At 41.1% G+C, this 24172-nt stretch overlaps 1 protein-coding gene across 1 annotated transcript in view; it reads right to left on the bottom strand.

Annotated features, from left to right (window-relative positions):
- LOC147750946 (Golgi-associated RAB2 interactor protein 1A-like) overlaps positions 1-24172 on the bottom strand; it is a 226189-nt gene that overhangs the window by 123798 nt on the left and 78219 nt on the right. Inside the window, exon 3 of the mRNA XM_086918856.1 lies at positions 17556-17805. Within this exon, the coding sequence (XP_086774982.1) occupies positions 17556-17805 (250 nt within the window). The remainder of the gene's footprint in view (positions 1-17555; positions 17806-24172) is intronic.

Here is a 24172-nt window from a genome sequence, read left to right as displayed (position 1 = left end):
ACCCAGGAGTAGCCCCAAGAAGATGAACGGCATCTTCAGTATCCTCAGCATCCTGCATCTCTTGCATCAGGACCGCTGCATAGTAGTCAATGGCAAGTTGCCATTAACGCTGAAACTGGACTGCCGACTGTTTCTTCTTGGAGGTACCTGTTCTTTGAAACCTATTCCCTGCCAGTGTTGGTCACTCAAAGTGACTGAAAGTGACCGCATTCAACTCTGACCAAAGTTTTTTTGAAAAGGTTTTATTAAGTGTCAAATTTGTTGAATTTGCCAATGCTTGTTCACGGATGAATGAAAAGTTGAGATTTACTGTGTCTTCAAGTAATCGTATCTTCTGAGCCCTCCGGTGGATCTTTTTCATTTTGGTGTCTAAGAATTAATAAAAACAGTCTATTTGTATACATCGGTGTCTGATTTCTTTAGAGTTCTATTTCTTTCTTGTCCAATTGTTTTGGTGTTGTTTAAAATGTTCTATATGTATTCCTTTGCTGAAGCCTGAATCCTCAGAGCCACAGCTACTCAAGTTTGAGCTAAGGTTTCACAAATTAACCTGACTGGACCCAAGACAGTGTTATGAGTTTATTACACTTTGAGGTCTCATAACCACACCATATAATAATCCACATTTTCTCACATCTCCAAACAGGCAAATCCAGTCGATTGGCATGTCAATGAGGGACATCTGGACATCACCTGAAAAAACGATGGATCGCAGCCATGCATGGTGGTGTATGGCCACAGTGGTGCCAAAGGCCCACCCAATGGAAACAGTGGTGACCAAGCCACAACAAATGATTAACTTGACCACATCATGACCGTCCTGTGTGACCTGGGTGAGGACAGGTCGAAGATCTTCAGGTACCTCTACTTGAACTAGGAACTTGATCCACCAAATCCCAAAGGGCATGGGAATAGTGCCCCTGCAGGCAGCTGGTATCATTGAATGAGGTGCCAAGCTAGTGGACGAGAAGACTCTTTTCCCGAATTTCTCCACCCTTTTAGACTCCTGGTCTGGGGGAGTAGTAGGCAACATGTTGGTGTTAGTCTAACAGGACTAGCAGACGCTTGCGCCATCAATCTTTCAGGAGAGGGCTGCTGAGATAAAGGCGCAGTGTCGCCCGAGGCTGGGCTGTGGCATTGTACAATCTGGCCGTTGATCAGAGGACCAGAGCAATTTTGGTCAATGCCCTCAACAAAGTATCCGTAACGGCCTAGTTAAAAAGCAAGAGGGGATCAGTGGATGTTTGCCTCACCTGGAGGACTTCTCTAAGAAGAGCTATTGACCTCCAAGGTGGGAAGCTGGAGCTCAAGGACTTAGACACCCTACACATTACCATGGCTTAAAAAGCACTCTGCACAGAGGTGGGAACAGGAGGTGAAAGGAGCCCAGACTCAAGGGAGGTATCCGGGCCACTGACCTCCTACAGTTCATCATACCATTTCTCCTCGTGATAAGGTTGGCCAATCTCATCACCCAAATCTGAGCCAAAGTGGGAATGCAGGGTGTGCGTTCATCTTGGTGGAGGCAGATCTAGCAGAAGAACCGAGACCTGTCTGCAGGGGCTTAGGGTTACAGGGCAAGCAAGGGTGGGGCTACGGGTAAGCGACAATAGGGGAGGTACTGGGGGGTAGAACAAAAACGCTATGAAGCAGCTAGTGGTGGCTGTGTCAGAGCGTTTTTTTCTGGCATGAGGGGACGGAGGAAGGGGCAAGTAACAATGGTGTAGAGTAGAGTGGGATGGGATAGAGTGGAGTGGCGTAAAGGAGAATAGAGTAGAGTGGCGTGGAGTGACATAAAGTAGAGTGGAGTGGCGTACAGTAGAGTGGTATAGAGTGGAGAGAGGCACCACTGAGTGGCATAGAGTAGAGTGACGCAGGGTAGGCGAGAGTGGAGTGTTGTAGAGTGGATTGGCATAGAGTAGAGTGGTGTAGAGTAGAATGGCAAAGATACCAGTGGTAGAGAGCTGGGTGGAGTGGAGTAGAATGCAGTGGAGTGGCGTAGAGCAGTGGCATAGTGTGGAGTGGTGTAGACTGGACTGGTGTAGAGTGAAGTGGCATACAGTGACATTGTGTGGAATAGAGTTGCGTAGAGTACAGTGGTGTAGAATAGAGTAGAGTAGAGAGGCATAGAGTGGGGTGAAAGGATTAAAGTGTCATGGCGTGGAGTGAAGTGGCATTGAGGGAAGTGGTGTAGAATAGAGTGGCGTTGGGTAGAGAAGCATAGAATGGGGTGGAGTAGAGTAGAGTGGCATGGAGTAAAGTGTAGAGCCGTATAGTGGACAGGTGTGGAGTGGAATGGCATAGAGTGGCGTGGCGTAGAGCAGACTGGCACAGAGTGGAGAAGAATAGAGTCAAGTGATGCGGAGGGGCATTGTGTGGAGTCGCGTAAAGTGGCATAGAGTGGATGTGGCACGAAGTAGAGTGGTGTAGAGTGGGATGGACTGGAGTGGAGTAGAATGGAGTGGTGTAAAATGGAGTAGAGTGGCATAAACTGGCATGAAGTGGCACACAGTAGAGTGTAATGGCGTAGAGCAGAGTAGAGTGTCGAGACATGGTGTAGAGTGGAATGGTATAGAGGGGCATAGGTTACAGTGGTGTAGAGTAGAATGGCATTGAAAAGAGTGGCATAGAGCTGGGTGGAGTGGAGTAAATTGCCATGAGTAGAGTGGCATAGAGTACAGAGGAGTGGTGTAGACTGGATTGGTGTAGAGTGGGTGTGTAGAGGGGAGTAGAGTGGCATGGAGTGGCATAGAGTAGAGTGACATGGAGAAGAATGGCATAGAGTGGAGTAGAATAGTGTGGGGTGGCGTGGAGTAAAGTGGCTTAGAGTGGGGTGGAGTGGCGTGGTGTAGACTGGACTGATGTAGAGAGGGTGGCGTACAGTGGTGTAGAGTGGAGTGGCATGGAGTCACATACAGTTGCATTGTGTGGAAAGGAGTGGTTTAGAGTGGTGTAGGATGGGGTAGAATCGAGTGGCGGGACGTGGCATAGAGAGGAGTGGCATAGAGTGGCTTGGAGTAGAGTGGCATAGAACAGAGTGGTGTAGAGTAGAAGGGGCATAGAGTGGGGTGGCATAGAGTGGGATGGAATGGATTAGAATGGTGTGGCAGGGAGTATATTGGCATGGAGTGACGTGGCGTAGAGTGGCCTAGAATAGAGTGGAGTAGAGAGGCATATAGTGGGGTGGAGTGGACTAAAATGGTGTGGAGTAAAGTGGAGTGGAGTGGCATATAGTGGAAGGGTGTGGAATGGAATGGTGTAGCGTGGCGTAGAGTGGAGTGGAATAGAGTCAAGTGAAGTACCACAGAGTAACATTGTGTGGAGTGGAGTGGTGTAGTGTAGAGTGGAATGGTGTAAAGTAGAGTGGATGTGGCGTGGAGTGGCATAGAGTAGTGGCATAGAGTGATATGGCGTAAAGTGAAGCAGAGTAGAGTAGAGTGGCATAAAGAGGCGTGGAGTTGCATAGAGTAGAGTGGCACAGAGTGAAGTGGAGTGGCATAGAGTAGAGTTGAGTGGTACAGAGTAACACTGTGTGGAGTGGAGTGATGTAGAGTGGAATTGAAGTAGATTAGAGTGGCATAAAGTGGAGTAGAGTGGATGTGGTGGGGAGTGGCAAAGCGTAGTGGCATAGAGTGGGATGGAGTAGAGTGGAATGGATTAGAGTGGTTTGAAATAAAGTGGAGTAGAGGAGGGTGGCATAAAGTGTCGCAGAGTGGCATAGAGTAGAGTGGAGTGGCGTAGAATAGCGTAGAGTGAAGTGGAGTGGCACTGAGTAGAGTGACATGCACCAGATTGGTATAGAGTGGAGTGGTGTAGAGTGCATTGGTATCGAGTGGCTTAGAGTAGAGTAGAATGGCATAGAGGAGAGTGGCATACAGCTGGGTGGAGTAGAGTGCCGTAGAGTACAGTGGAGTGGTGTAGACTGGACTGGTGTACAGTGGCGTGGAGCAGAGGGAAGTAGAATGGTGTAAATTGGACTAGTATCCACTCAAAGTGATGGTGATCCCTAAAGTGATGGGGAACACACAGTGTTGTTTAAATGCCCCTCACACACCAACAGGCCCCTTGGTGTCATGCTTCATCATCGGGGCCTTCGCACCCCTCTACGGGATGCGGCGTGCTGCGACTCGCGGATACGCAGGAGCACTTGGAAGTGAACTATGTGAGGGGGTGTGTGTTTTACCAAAGTGTGAGTGAGGTGAGGTGAAAAAAATCATTACGAGTTCAAATAGGAGGCATGGTGGAAGAGGCACTTGCACACGATTGGATTACCAGGAAGGAGTCCGAGTTCTTGATACAGAGGAATCCACGCATTCCATATTTTTACACCATACCCAAGGTGCACAAAAACCTCGAAAACCCTCCAGGCCGCCCCATTGTCTCCGGCATCTCATCTATTTTGGAACCATTGTCCAAGTTTGCCGATGCATTTTTGAGACCCATTGTACAAGCCACTGACACGTATCTGAGGGATACTAAAGCAGTACTCCAACTGTTACATAACCAGACTTTTGATCCCACCTCTCAGATGCTCCTCAGCCTAGATGTGGAGAGCCTCTATACGAGCCTCCCACACGATGAGACCTTACAAATCATTGAGGAGGTACTGCACTCTACTAATTGGGAATACCACACCCCACGGAATGTAGTATTGGAATGCATCTCATTGGCCCTCACCAAAAACTTTTTCGAGTATGAGGGCACTCTCTTCTGGCAGAAACATGGGACCAGTATGGGCAGTACTTTTGCCCCGAGTCTGGCCGGACTATATGTCCATCACCTGGAGTCCACAAGAATCCTTCATCCAGACAATCCATACAGGGCGAGGATTCGCACCTGGCGAAGGTATATTGACGACATCTTGGTTATCTGGGAAGGAGATGAGACCACGGTATCTGAGTTCACCCACTGGCTTAACAACCAGAATGCATTTCTCAAATTTACTCACCAGGTGTCAAACAAAAGTATGGTTTTCTTGGATTTAAATATCTATTATGAAGCAGGCATCCTCAAAACAGAAACCCACTTCAAACCGACGGCCAGGAATTGTCTCCTCAGATTTGACAGCTTTCATCCGCGTCATCTGAGGGAGAACCTACCCTACGGACAGTTCCTACGTCTTCGTCGGAACTGCAGTGACATTGCTCAATACAAATCTCAGGCCAAGGATCTCAGCATAAAACTGAGACAGAGAAAGTATCCGGAAACTGTGATCCAAAAAGCATTAAAGAGGGCTAGAAATAATAACCGTGAGGCCCTCCTGGAGGACAATCCACGGAGTGATGATGCAGGAAAAAGGACAGTATGTGTCACCACGTATAGCCCAGTAACCAACCAAGTTACAAAACTGGTCAACAAACATTGACGCACTTTGACAAGTGGCGGCCTAACTTTGGAGAAACCGCTTTTCGCACACAGAAGGGGTAAGAACTTGAGAGACATGCTCGTCCACACAAGACCACCCCCTCCAAAAAGGGACCAACCAAGACTGCAGGGCATACATGGTCACCATCCGTGTGGCAACTGTAACAACTGCCACCTTACCAAAAAAAGCCTGATTCTAACTTTCTCAAATGGGACACAGTGGGAGCAACGTGTGTTCACAAATTGCAACAGCAAGAATGTTGTATATTTGATCACGTGCCCGTGTGGAAAAGAATATGTGGGAATGACTACCAGACCTGTGAAAGTGAGACTAAATGAGCACAAAAGTAACATCAGATGTAAAAAACTCACAACAAAAATGTCAGCCCACTTCATTGAACACCAACACTGTGTCAATGAGTTACAGTGGACGGTAATAGAACAACTACCCTCAGAAATGGGCCTTCTGGAAAAGGAACAACGGTGGGTGTTCCGGCTGGGAACCGACACCACTGGGCTTAATGATTCCATTCCTTGGAATCTCTTAAGATAAACTCTATTCGGTCAATGCATTTGACAGCTGGCGTATTTTGGGCCACATCTAAAACCATGATATTGGGGTGCTATTAGGTCATATTGCTTACATTAAGTCATGCTCACTGCCCGCTTCATTCAACCAGTTTCTATGCAAACAGATAAGATTAATTACTAATCAATAGGGACCTTCTCTCCTGGGGTCCCCCATGACAAATAAACTCACTTATTCTCTGTTTCTTAAAACCACGCGCTCCCCATATTATTCTACATATGATGAGCCCTTCCATGTAATTAACTTGAGAGCTATTGATAAACCTTGTTTTTTACTCTTTATACGCGATTGATTCATTAATTACAATGCGCTATACCTAGGCACACAAATCCAGCCCCCCGCTCTTCCCCTGTTTGCGATCTTCGGTAGACGGTATAGCGCTCCTGCTTCACGCATGCGCGGTCGCTTTATGTGCCGCACATGCGCATTGGACAAGCTAGTATGCGCATGCGCGTTAGTTAGTGGTAGCCGAGAGCGCAACACCGGACCCTCAGGGATTACGATCTCCGTATTTGGGCATCCCCCGGACCTCATTAATCAATTTACCATTACTAATTACTTCCAGGGAGAGTATATATAAGGGATTTGACGCAATCCATGCTCACTTCATCGGAGCCGCGTTGAGGGAAGGCAGGCGATTAGCCATTGCAGTAACCGTGAGTTTTGGTCATAGAGAGGAGCAGTTGTTTTATCGCTTTGGTGCATTCAGTACCTTTTTTCCAACTGAACCCCATATATTAATGTTTTATAGGTCATTTCTGAGCAGAAAGGAAGGATCCCCCCAATATACGCATAGGCTCATGAGGTCTTATAGTTGAGAACTTTAAGTAAGACTTATCTTTCCTACTGTTTGCTCTCTTTCCATCTGAACAGAGAGTAATTTTGTGTTTTGTATATATGTCTGTAAGTACTGTGCTATGTCCATTTGTGTTTTATTTGCTTACAGGGTTCCATTATTTTTGGTTTGACCTTGTTGTATTCAGAGAAGCTTTTTTCCTTCTCCACTGGTCTGTACATTATAGATCTATGTGTTTATCTGTGCATTTCTCTCCACAGGTTCTATCGCCAACTGGGCGCAACTACATTCACTAACATAAAAACATTGTTAGGAATATTACACATTGTGGTAAATATTTTTAAACACACGTTTACATTCTACATGTGAGTAAGGGGAGGGTAAGTGCATATCCCTTGTCCTGAAGAAGGGGCCTTCGAGCTCCGAAACATGTTGACACTCTAAACAGTGGTTATGATACCCTAATACGTATCTTTCCAACCACGCCCTGCACTTCTTTTAACAATACCAGCCGGGGATTAAATTAAAAGTTTTTTCCTCCCACGTGCCAGGTATTTTTTAACTATTCACTCCTTTTTTTCACCTCACCTCACTCACACTTTGGTAAAACACACACCCCCTCACATAGTTCACTTCCAAGTGCTCCTGCGTATCCGCGAGTCGCAGCACGCCGCATCCCGTAGAGGGGTGCGAAGGCCCCGATGATGAAGCATGACACCAAGGGGCCTGTTGGTGTGTGAGGGGCATTTAAACAACACTGTGTGTTCCCCATCACTTTAGGGATCACCATCACTTTGAGTGGATTCTACTTTGTTTATTCATATAACTAGGGAGACTGAATCCACTGACTCTCTCTCTCCCCCCTTCTGTTAATATCTGTAAATTGGACTAGTGCACTGGCAGAGAGTGGCACAGAATAGAGTGGTGTAGAGCAGAAGAGTGGTGCACAGTGGATTAGCAGACAGTTGCTTAGAGTAGAGTGGTATGCAGTAGAATGGCATAGAGAAGAGTGTCATAGAGTTGGCTGGAGTGGATTAGAATGAAGTGATGTAGACTGGGCTTGTGCATAAAAGGCTAATAATACTGATGCAAAGTAAGAAATCTGGCCTCAGGTGTCTGTTTACAAAGGAATGACTGCAGAAGTAAGGAAAAAGCTGCCTTTTCTACAAAATACAATTGCTGGTTATAGGACAAGACAATACTAGACCTCTGCCTACGATGCCACAATTAGAAAGAGTTTACTGACAGAATATCGGCCACAAAAACATAGAGGTAAGAAATATTGAGGGAAAAATGTAGAATACAAAAATATCGACTCCCTAGACTTAAAAAGGTAAGTACAAAAATATCAGAAAAAAAATACAGTTTACAATAATATAGTTGTATTAAATATCGATTTTAAAATATATATAATTTAAAGTATTAAAATAAACATAATAAATACTAACTTTAATTTATACAAAAAAGTATCATTAAATGTATGTTTTAACAAATACAACTAATAAACTTTCTTTTAAAAATGTAAACACATGTTTATAAAACTATCTATCTATCTATATATATATGACCGTGAGAAAAGCCGTGAGGCTGAAACGCGTCGGTGGAGTGTTTGTGAAGTGCTAATAAAGGCTTCTGAATAAGTATCCGGTTGTGCCGCCCTCCTTGTGTTCTAAATTGAAATTTCGGGCTCTGATCCAGCCTTGGGGCCGAGCACACACTGTGGAGCGCTCTCTTGCATCAAAAGGATCGCTTTTGTATGAATATATATATATATACAGACATTTGTGTGCAGCCAAAAGCCTCTGAAGAAAGAGCATGAATGCTCTGAAACGCGTCAGGCAGGAGAATGAAATAATCGGAATGGAAATGCCTGTATCTGGTAAATAAAAGGTTTTGTGAAATCACCGGCTGGAGGAGTGCGTCTCTGCTGCAAGGGCACTTTTGGGAAGATTTAATACACGGCTAGTCCAGCCGTGAGAGAAACGCACCACCCTTCGGAATTCATAAGGGCTCGATTTTCCTGAACTAGTTTGGGGAAAGTGATCGGCGCAGCTGGTTCCTAAATTACAGGATTTTTATCCCGAGGCCCACTGGAGGGCTTTTTTCGATCCATGAGTTGTTTGGACTGCAAAAAACCACTGGAGGTTTAAAAAGAAATAAGAACTAAACCACAAGTTCCGGCGTGCATCAGAATGGAATGCACTTAAGCAGGCACACCGGAGGCCAATAGAAGATGAAAACGCAGGGAACTGTGGGAGCCCAAGACATTTGTGTGCAGCCAAAAGCCTCTGAAGAAAGAGCATGAATGCTCTGAAACGCGTCAGGCAGGAGAATGAAATAATCGGAATGGAAATGCCTGTATCTGGTAAATAAAAGGTTTTGTGAAATCACCAGCTGGAGGAGTGCGTCTCTGCTGCAAGGGCACTTTTGGGAAGATATATATATATATATATATATTATTTTTTTTTGCCACAAAGTGATCCTGCAGACAGTCGATGCGCTCAACAGCGTGTGCTCGGCTCAGGGGTCGGATCCAGACCCAGTTTAGAGTTTATGTCACAAAGGGAGCGGCACACCAAATTTCTTTTGAAGCCTTTTAATCAGCGCTTCACCCCACCAACGCGTTTCAGCCTCACAGGGCTTTGCTCACGGTTAGTAAGTCCTTCTACTATTTTCGTTTTATTAATAGCCCATATTAGCCTTAGGTGGCATTATGGGAGTTGTAGTTTGAAAACAGTATATACATTTCAAAATTTTAAAAAAACAGAAAGACCGGTGTGTCATTAGTATCATAAACTTGTCTTAACATGTTAAATCACATGAGCTTGTTAAATTATTGCTTGTAATTGGAATAGTTCCAGTATTTACAGTTAGTTCGTAGTTGGGTTTAGTACCCATTCAAATTGAGAGTCTTTTAAGCTGGTACTATCAAGGTCACTCCAGATGTATATGAAGGTCTTCCCCAAAGTTTATGCCTCTCGGTGTTTTTGTCCGTAATCGAATGATTAGGCGAGATTCCATTTGTCGCAATTTTCGGACGGTATCGCCTCCTCTTTCCATTTTCGTGAGCATTTTCACCCCATAGAATCCCATGGTTCTCCAGTCTCCTTCTTGACATGCATTGATGTGCTTGGCGGTTGCATAAAGCATGTTTTTGTTTTTGACCGCCCTGATGTGTTCCAACATCCTCTTTTTCAACATGCATGTGGTGCTGCCCACATATTTGCTGCCACATTTGCACTCAATGATATAAACCACATTTTTAGACATGCATGTTATTTGTTGATCAATGTGCATGATTTTTCCATTAGGTTCCTCGTAGCTTTTTTTACTGGTTCCTATTTTACATGCCTTACATGATGAACATGGTTTGAAGCCATTCCGTTGAGTTTGTAGCCAATTTTTTCGGTGTTTTTTCAAAATAGCTTTTCACCAGGAGATCCTGAAGTGAGATATTTTTTTTGTAGGTGATTGCTGGTTGTTTACCCACAAGTTCTCCAATGTCCGGGTCTCCCGATATGAGATGCCAGTACTTTTTTTTTTTGTTGGCGATAATACCGCTTTCTTTACTGTACGTGGTCACGAATCTTGGTGGATCCTTTTCTGTTGATTTTTTAGGTTTTTCAATCAGGATTTCAGCTTGTGTCTTTTGATCAGCCTTTTGTTTGCAGTTCTTTAGAATGTGTTCATCATATCCTCTTGATTTAAATCTCAACTTACTCTCTTGGATTTTGATTTCAGCATCTTCAGGTTCAGAGCGGTTTCTTTTTAACCTTATGTATTCACCATATGGAATGCTTTTCAGTAGCGACCTGGGATGAAAACTTGTCCCGTGTAACACACTATTAGTGGCTGTTTTTTTACGAAACAGTGTTGATTTCAATCTTCCATCAGATACATAGATTTTGGTGTCGAGAAATTCGATTTGTTGGTTACTTGTTGTGCAGGTGAATTGTAATCCCACATCATTTGTATTCAATTTAGAAAAATAATCACGAAATTCAAAATCAGATCCATGCCAAATCAAAAACAAATCGTCTATATATCGCACCCATAAGATGATGCGATCTACATCTCTCTGATTGGTACTATTCCATGCAATGGTCTTTTCCCACCATCCCATGGTGGTATTTGCATAGTTCGGCGAAAACGAGATGCCCATGGCGGTGCCACATTCTTGTTTATACAGTTCCTTGTTGAATAGGAATACATTGTTTGTTAGACATATGGTGATCATTTGTAGAAGCATGTTGGTGTGCTCCAATGTGGTGATGCTGCGTTGTTTTAGAAAGTACTGGCATGCCTCTATCCCCACATCATGTCTGATCGATGTGTAGAGAGATACCACATCGATCGTGGCTAGTAGGTATTCCTCATTCCAAGTTACATTGAGGAGTGTTCTTAAAAATTCTCCCGTGTCTTTGATGTAGGAGGGCATGCTTTGAGCAATAGGTGCAAGAAACTTGTCCACATATTTAGAAATGTTCTCATATAAGGAGCTACATGAAGAGACAATGGGTCTCCCCGGCGGATTTTTCAAAGTTTTATGAATTTTTGGCTAGAAATATATGCAGGGCATTGTTGGAAAGTCTGTGTCCAAAAATTTCTTTTCGTCATCACTTAACAATTTTCTATCATGCCACTCCTTTAAATGCTGTTTCAATTCTTTTATCATTTTGGCAATTGGATTATTTGTAAGCTTGGTGTAATTCTGTTGTACATTCAGTTGTTTCATAGCTTCTGCAATATAATCCGACGTTTCCATTATTACAATATTCCCCCCTTTATCCGCGGGTTTTATTGTAATATTTTCATTCTCCATCAGGGATTTTATTGCCTTTCTTTCATCCAATGTTAAGTTTTCTCTGCTATTCTTTCTTGCTTTTGTCAGTTTGTCTACTTCTTCATTGAGAGCGTCCGCGAAGAGATCAATTTTATTGCCAGGTGACAGAATAGGATAGAACCAGGATTTTCTTTTTAATCCTGTCTCTGGTTTTTCATTAGTTCTAATATCCATTTGTTCCAACATTTGAATGTCAGAGAGTAAGTTGAGATTTAAATCAAGAGGATATGATGAACGCATTCTAAAGAACTGCAAACAAAAGGCTGATCAAAAGACACAAGCTGAAATCCTGATTGAAAAACCTAAAAAATCAACAGAAAAGGATCCACCAAGATTCTTGACCACGTACAGTAAAGAAAGCGGTATTATCGCCAACAAAATGAAAAAGTACTCGCATCTCATATCGGGAGACCCGGACATTGGAGAACTTGTGGGTAAACAACCAGCAATCACCTACAAAAAAAATATCTCACTTCAGGATCTCCTGGTGAAAAGCTATTTTGAAAAAACACCGTAAAAAAATTGGCTACAAACTCAACGGAATGGCTTCAAACCATGTTCATCATGCAAGGCATGTAAAATAGGAACCAGTAAAAAAAGCTACGAGGAACCTAATGGAAAAATCATGCACATTGATCAACAAATAACATGCATGTCTAAAAATGTGGTTTATATCATTGAGTGCAAATGTGGCAGCAAATATGTGGGCAGCACTACATGCATGTTGAAAAAGAGGATGTTGGAACACATCAGGGCGGTCAAAAACAAAAACATGCTTTATGCAACCGCCAAGCACATCAATGCATGTCAAGAAGGAGACTGGAGGACCATGAGATTCTATGGGGTGAAAATGCTCACGAAAATGGAAAGAGGAGGCGATACCGTCCGAAAATTGCGACAAATGGAATCTCGCCTAATCATTTGATTACGGACAAAAACACCGAGAGGCATGAACTTTGGGGAAGACCTTCATATACATCTGGAGTGACCTTGATAGTACCAGCTTAAAAGACTCTCAATTTGAATGGGTACTAAACCCAACTACGAACTAACTGTAAATACTGGAACTATTCCAATTACAAGCAATAATTTAACTAGCTCATGTGATTTAACATGTTAAGACAAGTGTATGATACTAATGACACACCGGTCTTTCTGTTTTTGTTTAAATTTTGAAATGTATATACTGTTTTCAAACTACAACTCCCATAATGCCACCTAAGGCTAATATGGGCTAGTATAAAAACAAAAATAGTAGAAGGACTTACTAACCGTGAGCAAAGCCCTGTGAGGCTGAAACGCGTTGGTGGGGTGAAGCGCTGATTAAAAGGCTTCAAAAGAAATTTCGTGTGCCGCTCCCTTTGTGACATAATATATATATATATATATAATCATACATATATTAAAAATATAAACTATTTTAGTTAATAGTATAATTTAAAAAATATCAAATAGAAGGATATTTAAATATACCACAAACATAATATATTAAAAAAGGGAATCAATTTAATTTTAAATAAACAACACACATATTTTACAATTTAAGTAAAAATATGTTACTAACAAAAAATATTGCTAATTATAATATGATTATTATAATGAATCAAACACATAGCTATATAAATTACAACATAAATAATTTCAAACAAATTAAAATAAATACATATACATTTCCCACCACATTAAAAAGAAAAAAACTTTAAACTTGATATAAATAAAAATAATTACTTCCATCTAACACATCTGTAAAAAAGTATTTTACACCCCCCCTCAAAAAAGATTTACTATTCTATCTACAATAAATATAAAATTACGTAAAATATAACATTACAAAATACTACAATTTACTATTCCCACTACACTTAACACAACAATAAAATGTATACTTACCAAACAAAAAGCAATTCCCACTCCAGTCACTGCAACAGTAGGGAAAGTGTTGGATTGCGAGGAGCAACATTTACTATTCCCATTTGAGTCAGTTCAACAGTAGGGAAAGTGCTGGAATGTGAAGGAGTAAAATATACTATTCCCACTCCAGTCAGTGCAACAGTAGGGAAAGCGTTGGATTGCGGAGGGGTAAAATGTACTACTCCCACTCCAGCCAGTGCAACAGTAGGGAAAATGGCTGGATTCCAGAGGGTAAAATCTACTATTCTCACTCCATTCAGTGTGATTGGAGGGAAGGCGTTGGCATGCAGAGGGGTAAAATTGACTATTCCCACTCCAGTCAGTACAACAGTTGGGAAAGCGCTAGATTGCAGTGGGGTAAAATGGACTATTCCCACTCTAGTCACTACAACAGTAGGGAAAGTGTTGGAATGCGGAGATTTAAAAATTACTACTCCGACTCCAATAAATGCAATAGTAGGGAAAGTCTTGGATAGCAGAGGGATAACATATACTGTTCCCACTCAAGTCAGTACAACAGTGGGGAAAATGTTGGATTGCGGAGGAGTAAAAATTACTATACCCACTCCAGTGAGTGCAACGGTAGGGAAAGTGTTGAATAGCGAATGGATAACATTTACTATTCCCACTCCAGTCAGTACAACAGTAGGTAAAGGGTTGGATTGCGGAGGGATAACATTTACTATTCCCACTCCAATAAATCCAACAGTAGGAAAAGTGTTGGATAGCAGAGGAGTAAAATGTACTATTCCCACTCCAGTCAGTTCAACATTAAAAACAAATAAAATATCTTCAACAAAATAAAAATATTTTAAAAACAAAGTAAATAATATATAAATATGTTGAAAACAAAATTAAAATGATTTTTTATATTAAAAATAAAAACATATTATAATGTTAAATACAAATCACAAAAAGCAACAAATATATATAAAATCCAAAAATGATTTTCATACAAATACATATTTTTATTTAGAAAATATTTATGAACAAAAACATTAATTATTACATAAATTTACTTTAGTCACTTCCAACCCTAACTCACAACTTGCACGTAAAAAAATATTTACACTATTAATATAAATATTCATCAAAATAATTTTCATTAATTACATTTTCATTATCAATTAATTATAATGAATGTACTTCCCACAATATACCCCCATAAAACACAAAACAATTAATTATTAAATCAATAATAATGATTAGTTTGAGAACAATATTAATTGCTTGAAATTGATTTACTTCCCATGCCCTACCTCTACAAAACCCACATCAAAAATATAAAAGCATCCCACCCTTTACCCACATAACCCCCACAACCTACACCTAAAATTGAACTTAAAAAATGTATTACAAAATTTAAATTAACTTTCAATTAAATAGCTAATAGTATTTACCAATTAATTATAAATTAAATTAATACACTCCCCTCCCTTTACCCCTATAAATCCGAATCCCCCAGACACACAAATGTAAATAAACAATTAACATAATTATCAATTGATTAATATTAATTATCAACTACTTATTAATTAAAAACAAATTACTTCCCACCCTTCATCCCTATTAGCCCTACAACCTGTACCTAAAAAACAATTACACAATTACCATAATTAATGATCAATTAATTAATTAATATTATTTAACAACTCATTAATAATGAATTAAAGATAAATTACTTCCCACCCTTTACCCCTATAAACCCCACAACCTGCACCTAAAAAATGTACACAATTACCATAATTATCAATTAATTAATTATTATTAACAACTAATTATTAATTACCCCTATAAACCTCACAACCCACACATAAAATGTACCCCAAAAAATGAAAAGCATAGTTAGCACTACTAAATAAATATAATTAAATAACAAAATAATCATTCGTTTATTATAATTAAATTACTTCCCACCCAATTCCCCCATAAACCCACAACTAACAACGGAACTAAAATACGTAAACTTTAATTAAACTAAATGTAATAACTACACACAATTTTAAACATACATTAAAAAACAAAAACAATATTTGTACAAAAAAATTACATCACATACATTTAACATATATACTAAAATACATAACACAAATTAGAATAATCGATATTTTAAACAACTATATTTTTGCAAACGATAATAATTACTTTTATATTTTAAAAATTGATATAACCTTAACATTGATGCTTTTGTCCACGATATTCTTGCACACAATTTTTCTGTGTCACGATATTTCCAACTCGATAATTGTGTCATTCAATATTACGGACTCAATATTTTGTCTGAACAACATTAGAAAGGTTCAACAGATTTGCAGTCTACAGTGAAAATAAGTCCTAAATGCAAGAGGACAGCGTGACAAAATGCTGATTTGCACAGGGCTGCAAACATTTTTGAAGTGGCTTGGGACCACATCTGTTCTGAAACAGCTTTGCATAAGTGAGGCTGAAGGATAAGTCTAAAGAGATAAACGGCAACAGATTATGACATCGAATAAAGCAGACGTCTTCAAACTGTGGGGCGCGACCCCCAGGCGGGTCGTGGAGTTCTAGGAAGGGGGTCGCAGATTCCCCAGCTTTACTTGTCCCTGCAAAAAAACAGCTAGGATCGCTAATTGAGATTATCAGCTGCTTGCCTGAATGAAAGGCAAATGCGCCTCATCAGTTAATCTGCAAGTGATGCTTGGGAGCAATTCTGTTTCTTTGTGAAGACAGAAGGTGTGTTTTATTGAGTAGAAATGCAAAGAGTTTAACAACTGGGCTGGGAAGTTTTTGCTTTATATTTTAATGCACTTACACAGCCCTTAGTGCCCCTAAAGAGGTGTTGAAGGGACAGTTATATTAAAAATGAAAACTGCATTACATATACTCCGGGAATATTAAAACCTACATTTTGAAAGCATAATTTTATCTTAAAACTACTGGTACGTTTTGCAGCATTCTATCTTCCCATGTATGTAATGTAAGTATAAAAAAATGACTTACATATTCACAGTGCTTTCCGTCACAGGCTGTGACTTCATACCACTTAAAATACACATCACTATTCTCCACTGCACCAATCAAGATTTAATTCTATGGTTCTCTGGTCACACACAGACCTCTGCAGTGCATTACCTATTTGAAATGTTATAATGTACTACAGTGCATTTCCCACTGAGCAATATCTTTTTTTATATTTATTTTTGATTTACGCTGCCCATTATTTTATATGTAGATACCTGAAGGTGAAGACCTTAAACGTACAGAATATTTTGGGCTCATGTATGAGAGATTTGCATCGCCAAAGCATCACTTTTTTTGATGCTCCGGCAGCATAAGAATCTCAATCATACCTATGAGGCAGTGCAAAATCACCCAGCATGGCTTTGCATTGCCTCATAGGTATGGAGTAAGACATAGCAGTGCAAGTTACTGTGTTGCCGTACTCTGCATCAAGGAGGTGTTCCTTGGGCTTTGCATGGGGTTCCCAAGCAAAGCCCATGGGTTTTGATGCTGCCCCCTATTTACAAAATCATGTAAACCTGGGGAAGCTCCAAAAACGGATACCTCTATAGTAGAAGCTTAACGTGGAGAAATGTTTTCATTTCTCCTCGTTTTTCACCTTTCCATGTGTGCTGCATTTTGCTGCTCACATAGAAATAGGAAAACGTCCCTCAGGATTGTTTTGGTGAAGGTAGGTGCCTCTTCCCGTTCAAAAACAATCCTGCTACGTTGGTGCTAGGCAGCAATTTGTGATGGGAAAAGGACTGGAATCACCGCATTTCCTAAGAAGGTCAGAAAGGAAAAAAACACGGGAAACATGCCAAAGGATGCCAGGTCGAACAGGGGCATATATGGTTGTCGATAGATGCTGTTGATGAGAACCTGTTTCTAGAAAATTTTGTCAGAGGAGGGTCCTTACGCCTAAAAAGGTTTGACAAGGGGGTCTCGACATCAAGAAGTTTGAAGACCACTGGAATAAAGGATCCCTGCAAGGCTAGTCGCAAAGGATCTCGGCTAGTAGGCCAGTGAGGAATCTCACAAATACAAAGCTGTGTTAATGAGTACCAGACCTCTGAAGAGGAGCCCATATCCACCTCCTTGTGCACGAAGCTGTAAGGAATGATGATGCATGGGTCCTTGCATGTGATGGACAGGCCGCAGTGCAGAATGTGTACCAGCCGGGTCCAGAGCTCAAAGACTGTGTCGGGGTGCTCGTCACGCAGCTGCAGGTAATAATTCCTCTGGTTCGCCGTCCGCAGCTTCAGCAGGCGCCGATGTTTGTTATGGATTGAAAGTCGGACATACCTCAACGGAAGAAGCCTAAAATGGAGAGAGCAGGAGACGGTGTTCAAAATAAGGGCATCTGCGAAGAAATATTAATCAATGACGCATCTAATTAGGAATGCTCTTCTTAGGGATAATAACCGTGGCGAGCTGAACAATCAAAATGGCTGCGTACCTGGAGGGCAGAGGAAGTTCCCTGTCTATTACAGAAGCTTCACATGCCTGCAAAAGTGCTCCCGGGTCAAACGCTAGGCCGGAAATCGTTTCTGCATGGAGCATGCCTAGTAGGAAGTGGTTGGCCTCACACTATGGTTGCCTTTTGTGTCTATAACGGACCATTCCTAGGAAAGGCAGACTGGTTGCAAGTTATGATTGTTCTCTGACTCATTATGGTGGTGTAGCTTATTGTTTTTTTTTTACCTGGTTATTTATTTGATTTGTACTGCACTAACATGTCGCCAAGGCTAATTTGCAGTGCAATTAAGGAAGGGTAGAACTATGCAGAGCATAGATCCAGTATGTTACTAAAGTCCTCAGGAGCTAATCAAGGTGGGCTAGTACTAGAACGAGGGCGATAGATCGTACAGCGGGGTGAGGTGGTACTCATACAGTCTTCTAATGGCTTTTTAAGGATGCAAAATTAGACAGGGCTCTCTCTAGAGAGAGAGAGAGTCCAAAGCATTCAAGAGATAAGTTCCCTAAGCTCTTACGTATTCCTGTGTGCTTCTTCCTTCAGTATATGGGAGCATCGATCAAACTGGTGCTGCAAAGTCTGAGCTTGTAATAAGGGGTAATTTTAGGAATTTAAAAGGACTTAGGGGCCCAATTACAATGGCGGTCTCACTGCCATCGGGGGCAAGTTTCCAGCCTGCCATATTACATATCCTTGAGCCAGCCGGTGCATCGGAGGCAGCCATAATCCCTACAATGTTGGTGGTGCCTGCCAGTCACCGCCGCAGGGATTATGATGTCCCTCCCCGCCATCCGTTTCATGGCGGTTTACCTCCCATGAAAAAGGCTGGAGGAAAGGGACACTGGGGCCCATAGCAGGCCCCCCTTTCCACCTGGTATTTGATTTTGGGTGTTGGTGGTCACCTATGGTGTCCCCTACATATCCCTGCACCATGTGGCAGGCACTGCATGGTGCCTGTCACGTAGTGCAGGGATACGTTTTATGTCTATGTTTTGCACTGCGGCGAGTGCTGCAGCACGCAGTACCGACCTCAAGACAAAACATAGACATTGCGACCGCCTTGGAGACAGTCACATTGTAATTTCATTGGCGGAACCACCGTCATCCTGTCGGACGGTCCCACCTCCGATAGGATGGCAGTCAGACAAAAGTCTGATCGCTGTCCTAATCAGCCCCATATTTCTCTGAAGCACTTGAACATGATGCCCAATATTTTGAATATCATTTTTTGTTGTACTTGGAGGCAATGCAGTTGTTTAATGCTTGGGGGGATAAGGTATTTTTTCTTTAGATTTCACAGTTTGGTTCTGCAACTATGGGAGTTTCTGAATGTTTGTTTCTTTAGTGCACAAATGTAGGCAATATAACAACAGTCTGGTCTTGGGAGTATGAGGGTTCTAGTAAATTCAAGTTCGTGTTACAATTGGAGCAACAGGAGTACCTTTTGCAGCAAGCAGGTGGGCCAGGTGGGTAGTCAGGGGTAGGCTTGACACCTTTCCAAAAGAAAAATACCAGCCATTAGTTGTAGTTTTAAGAGTGTGCAAAGGCCTGGACACAATACTAAATAGGTCTATGAATAAAATCGAATTGATTCATTTGTAACTTTACTTTTCTGTCTGTATTTAGTTTATTTATTAGTCAGGAATCTTTGCAGCTCTACAACACATTTAAAAGTGTTTTCTATTTATATTTGTTGTTTGAAGTATGTAATGGTAAGTGCTAAAAATAACGACTTTAGGTGATTTTGCTTATTTTTAAATCTGCCGGGACACTAAAATACTGGTGGCGTTGGTAGAAAACTGGCCAGGTGGCAAACCTAGTCAGGAGTCATTAAGGAACCTCTAGAACCCATTTGAAAGTACATTGTTTTTATAAATACTGTATTAAGTATGCACTGGAAAGGGGAAAAATATCGCTTTAGGTGATTTTTGTACTAACGGAGACATTGACATATTCATGTTGGAAGAAAATGGCCCTGGGGCAACCCTAGCTTGAGTCTGAGGCAAGACTCAGTTAGCAGTGTGTATTGGGGGACGGGGGGTTGGGGATTACCTGCCAATGATGCAGCAGGAGCAACTGGGCTATGAGCATTCTTCTGAACCTCAATTATAAACGTTTCTGTGTGGGAATTCTGAGACTGTTTATGTATTTTAGTCTGTGTATGATGCGTGTAGTAATATGCTGCAGGATCGATCACACATTATACATTTCAGATAGTGGCAGTACATATCCATTGGGTGAGCAGCCACAAGGTAATCATAGAAGTCTGACCATTATCTAAAAATAAATGTGGAATTACAATGCCTACTAGAGTATGTGTTTCTTGCTGTTCCCTGCCAAATGCTGTGGTAAAATAAATAACAAGTTTATCATTTAATATTTTGTACTGGGCTGAATTCATTCTCACCCTTACAGAAGGTTTACAACAAATGTGAGCATTTCATTTTTTGATATCGTGTTGCAGTACATTGCACATTCCCGGGTTACAGTCATGGCCATTGGAAGTATGTCATTTTGCTGCTTTGGTGATTTCCACATAATTATGGATTTGCCGCATTTGCCACACTATCCATCATTTGCCACACAATCCATCATCTGCCACATAATCTGCAGATATAAAAAAATGTTTGTAGCTCAAACAGATCAAAAGTTACTAAAAAGGCTGCAACTCATATTGCCTTGCAGTTGAGGACCCTTTGCAAAGATTGGCTTGTCACCTTTCTGTTGCTTATTGCTATTCTTGGTTGTGTACTAATGAGGTGCAACCTATGCTCAGACAGGGTTAACAAGTTTTTTTTAAATGACAAAATAATTAAGTAATACTATCACAAAATATGACGCATTATGCCATATATTTTGCCTTTTCTTGCTGCACAATGTATTCAACCCTGCAGTCTTTCCCTACTGCATAATTTCAGTGGCCCTGGTGACAGTGATCTTACTCTTTGTCTAATCACAGCTACTCCCAATGGAACTGATCCTAATTCAGTCCAATAAATGGCTACCCTGGGTTATGCAATGTAGCATGATATACACACAGTGGCATTAATGTTAATTATCCAAACTTACCTCAGAGCTAAATAACTCAACGCACAAGTATATTTGAAAATGTACATTACTAAAGTTTTTCCTCAAACAAAATAAGATTTTCAGATAAGTGAAAAGTCTCGGTGTACATTGCAGCATATACTTTACAGCCAAATTAAAACAATTATGTAAAATTCTTAGGGCAGAATTTCATCTATTCTATTTTGTCATATTTCCCAAATAGTGTTTGTTTAGCTTTGATAAGGTACTCTGTTACAATAAGAGGTCACACAGCTGATCATTCATGCACAGAAGCTGCAGAGCGTGTGTCCCCGCAACCTTTAGGGCCTAAAGCTGAATCTCATACACATTCAGAAAATGCATGCCCGAAGATAGCGCTGGCTCTGCACATGCGCCGGAGTTATCAGTATTACAGTAGGGGCTGCACAAGTGTCTGCAGCCCCTTCTGAAATACCACAGTGCCCCAAGGGTGCACAAAGTGGGCACACACACCATTGGTGCTAGGCCGTCTGTTTTGTGCACAAGTACTGAAAAAGAGAGCAGCAGTGCCATATCTTAGTGGATATGGCTCTATAATGCACTCTTCCCCTAGTGAAGTGCAGCATAGCAACTTTTGATGCTGCGCTACTTGTGGCTATTGTTTTAGTAAATGTGCCCCTAAGTGTCAATGAGTATGCGTAAGTCAGTGAGTGAGAAAAAGAGTGACTGCAATAAAAAGTGAGAGTATGTGGGTGAGAATGAATATGAGTGTGATTGTTAATGAGTGAGCACAACTGTGGTAATGAATGAGTGCAAGTTAGTGAGAATGAAGGAGAGTGTGTTGAGTGAATATAAGTGAGAATGAGTGAGAATGTGGTGTTATGCTTGTGAGGGTGCCCTTGACTCTGGGATACTGAAGGCAAATCTTAACTTCAAGAGGCCCCCATGGAAAAAATTCTGGTACAGGTCTATTGGAGGCAGTTCATTGTATGACAGGCACCTGTGACAAAATGCTAGGAAACAAGGGCACGATAGACGTTATACTTAGCATTGGCATGCTGGATGTAATTCGTGCACAGGGGCAACTTTATCAAATTGCTGGCGTACTGAAGAAATTCCTTCGCAAAGGGGCCACCTGTTTCAAAATGCTGGCATATTGAAGGCCATTTTTGGCATAGGAAGGACAACCAGAGGGGCAATTTATGACAAAGTGCTACTGGAGATAATCTTTAATGTTAGAATCACCCATGTTTTATGGATGGCACTAATGGAAACACTCCGGAAGTGGCATATTGTATGTAATTTTTGCATTTAAGTGTCATATATGGCATATGAGGAGCACCCATAATATGCTGTCTCTGGCATAATGGTGGTAATGTTTGACGTATGGGAGCACCTCTAGCACATTTTGGGGAAAAAGGGGTGAACTCTTGGGAACATCAGGTTACATTGGCCTGGCACATCATGAAATACTTTAATATTTAATGAGAAGGGAACCTATGGCTTTTTAGCAAATATATGTGAAAAACCTGGTTTAAAATGCACTATCTGGTCCCATGTTTTCAAAATGTTCATAGGGGGAGACCCCCTGGAAGCCTCCCTAGAAGATGTCATGCTCACTTGCTTCACTCTCTACAATTCAGGGCAAGTGTTAAAGCCCACCACTTTAAAAAATCACTAGCCCTATCTCCAAGAACAGCTGGTAAACACTGTTTTCATGAGCACTGTTTACTTTTTTCCAGCTTCCACTGAGAATGGAACTGGGAGATTACATGTTCGATTTTGTCAAATTAATAATAAATTCAGCAGTACAATGTGCTCTTTTCTGATTAAATAAAGAAAATGAACTAAGAGGGAAACTTTTTAAAACAATTTTCTGCTTTTCCTTATCCTGAATATATAAAAAACTAAGTGCCTGAATAAAACATTTACCTCTGTGCTTCACAGGATAGAACCTTGTAGGTGATCTTAAATCAAATCTATTCACAGTAAATAATAACATAGGACAATAAAATAGTTTATATTCATTATAGCGTCAACTCTACATCAATTAAAACATGTGGACATAACTACTATTGTTTTATTTAAATACCTTTTTTTCTGTCCCTATGATTTATCAATAGATTTCTCATTGAAGTATGCAGGAGGGTAACTAATAAATAATGACAGTTTGTGGTATAGAACATGTAGATTCCCAGTGCTGTTTTGTGTTTTGTAGCACTATATTCCCTTCAGATGAACACATAATTGTCCATGTAATACTAAGAGAAACAATTAATGATCTTGACATTTATCTAGGTTGTGTTATCATACTAGACATGCTTTTATTATAACTTCAGCGATGTCAATTATTATGATGTTATCAGATTCAAGGTCACGTGACATCACTTCGTAGGAAGATTGAGAGTCAAAGGTCATATGAGGTCACTTCCTGTAATGTCATTAAAGTCAAGGATGTGTGATGTTGTTTTCACTATCCCTGGAATTTTGGTGAATCAACGTCCATTTGTGAATCTAGGGCTTGCAGGCTACCTCCAGAATTGACATACATTGGGTCCACAATGGCCCACCTGAATGCACCCTTGGCCCATCCAGATAAAAATTCCTGGAACCGGGCCTTTTGTGGTCTCATCACCTGGAGGTTAGTATTCCTTACAACTGCTCACTGAACAATAGTTTGTGGTCAAACAGGGAATTCAGGGTTTTTATACAATTTACTGGCATCGGGCCCTGATCCAGAGTTGATGACCATTCAAATGGTAGTAGAGGGTTCTCAGGGTTTCCTGTCATCCTAACCTTGGGTTTGGATCAACTTAGGTTTTCTTTCATCTGATACAGTATGTGTCTCAGGCCATTACAGATCATACAACAGACCTGCTGGTTGTTTTTGAGTCAGATGTGGACTTGCGTGCTAACAGCGCTGATTTGAAAGTGCACTCTGAAACTGCATATATTTATTGAAGTGCATCTACACCACATGTAAGCGGTTTGGTGGCTTCTCCAATATTTACTTGCTGGCTCCAGCACAATATGAAGGATTTGATCTAGTGAGGGGCAGAGGGAGTAATCCTGACCCACATTTCCAACCTTCGAAATCCTTTGTTGTGGTAAAATCTATTGTACGCTGCCATGCATGAGTATTAGTACTTCTGATTGGTTACCATTTAACAAGGATATGGGATC

Source organism: Lissotriton vulgaris, chromosome 1_1 (assembly GCF_964263255.1).
Source record: "Lissotriton vulgaris chromosome 1_1, aLisVul1.2, whole genome shotgun sequence".
In the NCBI taxonomy this organism is placed as follows: domain Eukaryota; kingdom Metazoa; phylum Chordata; class Amphibia; order Caudata; family Salamandridae; genus Lissotriton; species Lissotriton vulgaris.
This window is presented reverse-complemented; position numbering and strand designations above follow the sequence as displayed.